Source organism: Dendroctonus ponderosae, unplaced genomic scaffold, assembly GCF_020466585.1.
Source record: "Dendroctonus ponderosae isolate FM_Combo_2020 unplaced genomic scaffold, Dpon_F_20191213v2 Dpon_F_20191213_4, whole genome shotgun sequence".
In the NCBI taxonomy this organism is placed as follows: domain Eukaryota; kingdom Metazoa; phylum Arthropoda; class Insecta; order Coleoptera; family Curculionidae; genus Dendroctonus; species Dendroctonus ponderosae.
The window spans coordinates 1,430,007-1,431,671 of NW_026018611.1; the positions used below are offsets into that span (position 1 = coordinate 1,430,007).

At 54.6% G+C, this 1,665-nt stretch overlaps 2 protein-coding genes across 2 annotated transcripts in view; both read left to right on the top strand.

Annotated features, from left to right (window-relative positions):
* The window catches only part of LOC109543015 (tetratricopeptide repeat protein 28), a 39,796-nt gene that overhangs the window by 23,567 nt on the left and 14,564 nt on the right, over positions 1–1,665 (top strand). The gene's annotated exons all lie outside the window — the stretch shown is intronic.
* On the top strand, positions 42–1,426 carry LOC109542928 (small G protein signaling modulator 1; the record flags this gene model as incomplete). Its single annotated transcript, XM_048665643.1, is given in 4 exon segments — positions 42–431; positions 492–841; positions 896–1,142; positions 1,197–1,426. Coding segments are annotated over 4 exon segments (957 nt in total), but the record flags the coding sequence as incomplete, so codon positions are not given.

The following is a 1,665-nucleotide window of genomic DNA, read 5'->3' on the forward strand; positions in this document are numbered from 1 at the left end:
GGCAGAAATGGGTTTGAAAATTGGCCCCCCAGATCTCCGGACTTAACGCCACTAGATTTCTTTTTGTGGGGTACATAAAAGGAATTGTCTACCATGCGCTTCCGACAAGTTCACACGATTTGAAAACACGCATAAGAGACAAATTTAAGTGCAATCGATCAACAACCGGGCTCAAAGTTAGCGCTTCAGAACAATTGCATCCTCTGCTTCAAAAATTCCTCCCTTCCGATCTGTTGCTTCAGAACAACAAATCGTGCCCGACAGCCCGCCCAGCGTCTACATCCAAGCCGTCTGCGACTCGATGAAGAAGCAGATCATCTCCAGAGCCTTCTACGGCTGGCTGGCCTACTGCCGACACTTGTCCACTGTGCGGACGCATCTGAGCGGCCTGGTCAACGGCAAAATCATCAACGGCGAGGGCGCCTCAGAAGGTAACCCGCTTCTGAACCCCTCCAGCTCAGCAGCGCCGTTCAACCAAACTCCCCCCACAGGAATCACTGTGGAGAAATGGACGCAACTGTGCGTGGACGGCGTGGTGACCGACGCAGACGAAGTGTACCGATTCACCTACTTCGGGGGCGTGGCCAACGAGCTCAGAACGGAAATCTGGCCGTACCTGCTCGGCCATTACAAGTTCGGAAGCACCGCCGATCAGCGGCAGAACCTGGCCGAGGAGACCAAGCAGGCCTACGAAAATACGATGTCGGAGTGGTTGGCTGTGGAGGCGATCGTGAGGCAGCGGGACAAGGAGGACCAGGCGCATGCGATTGCGAAGCTCAGCAGTGAGAGCATGTCGGGCGACCAGATGCCTGACGGCCTCCAGCGGGATCTGAGCAACGAGGTCAGAACACTCTAGAGCCTACGCCGGCTTCTTCCCTAATCCCCGCACAATTAGGTGTTTGAGGACGTGCTGACGGAGGACGAGGACTCACTGTCCGAGCAGGAGAAGCTCCATGAAGAACCCCATGAGAAAACGAAGGAAAACACCATCAGGTACCAATGTGAGGACCTGGACGCTGATGCCCCGCAGCCAGAGGATCTGGAACACGGTCCTGCCACCAAAGAGGTTTTGAGTAGGAGTAGGAGTAGGAGTAGGAACTCCAGTCTGGAGCTGGATGAGGCGAGCTGCCACAGGCCTGAGGGTAAGTCGGCTGCAATCAAGGGGGTGAAGTTATGAACCGTGGCTCGCGATGCAGCCAATGGCGACGTTGAGGCCCAAGACTTTGTGCACAACGTCATCGTGACCAACGCCTCCATGGACATCAGCGCGCTGGAAAGCGAGGACATCCCAGCCAGGAACCACATGGACGTGGTCACAGAGGAAAACAACTCGTCCCTGGACGCCTGCATCGAAACGCATGGGCTGGCCAGCCCTCTGAGGTCGACCTGCGCCTCCCCTGCCAGCTCCAACGGCGGCATCTACAGCGTGAGTCCATTTGCTCTCTTTTGTAGGTAGTGCCCACATAGCAACATGATATTCCCAGAATATACCTGGAACATTCATGGGATGTACATGCATATTCCTGGGACATTATGAACATTCCAGGTATGTCCCAGGAATATGTCAGAGTTAAAACACTGAATGTTCATGGTATCAGACTATGAAGGCTTTCACGGCCGATCAGATTACATTTAGGAATGTTGTCCGGGCTTTGAAGCCGTGGT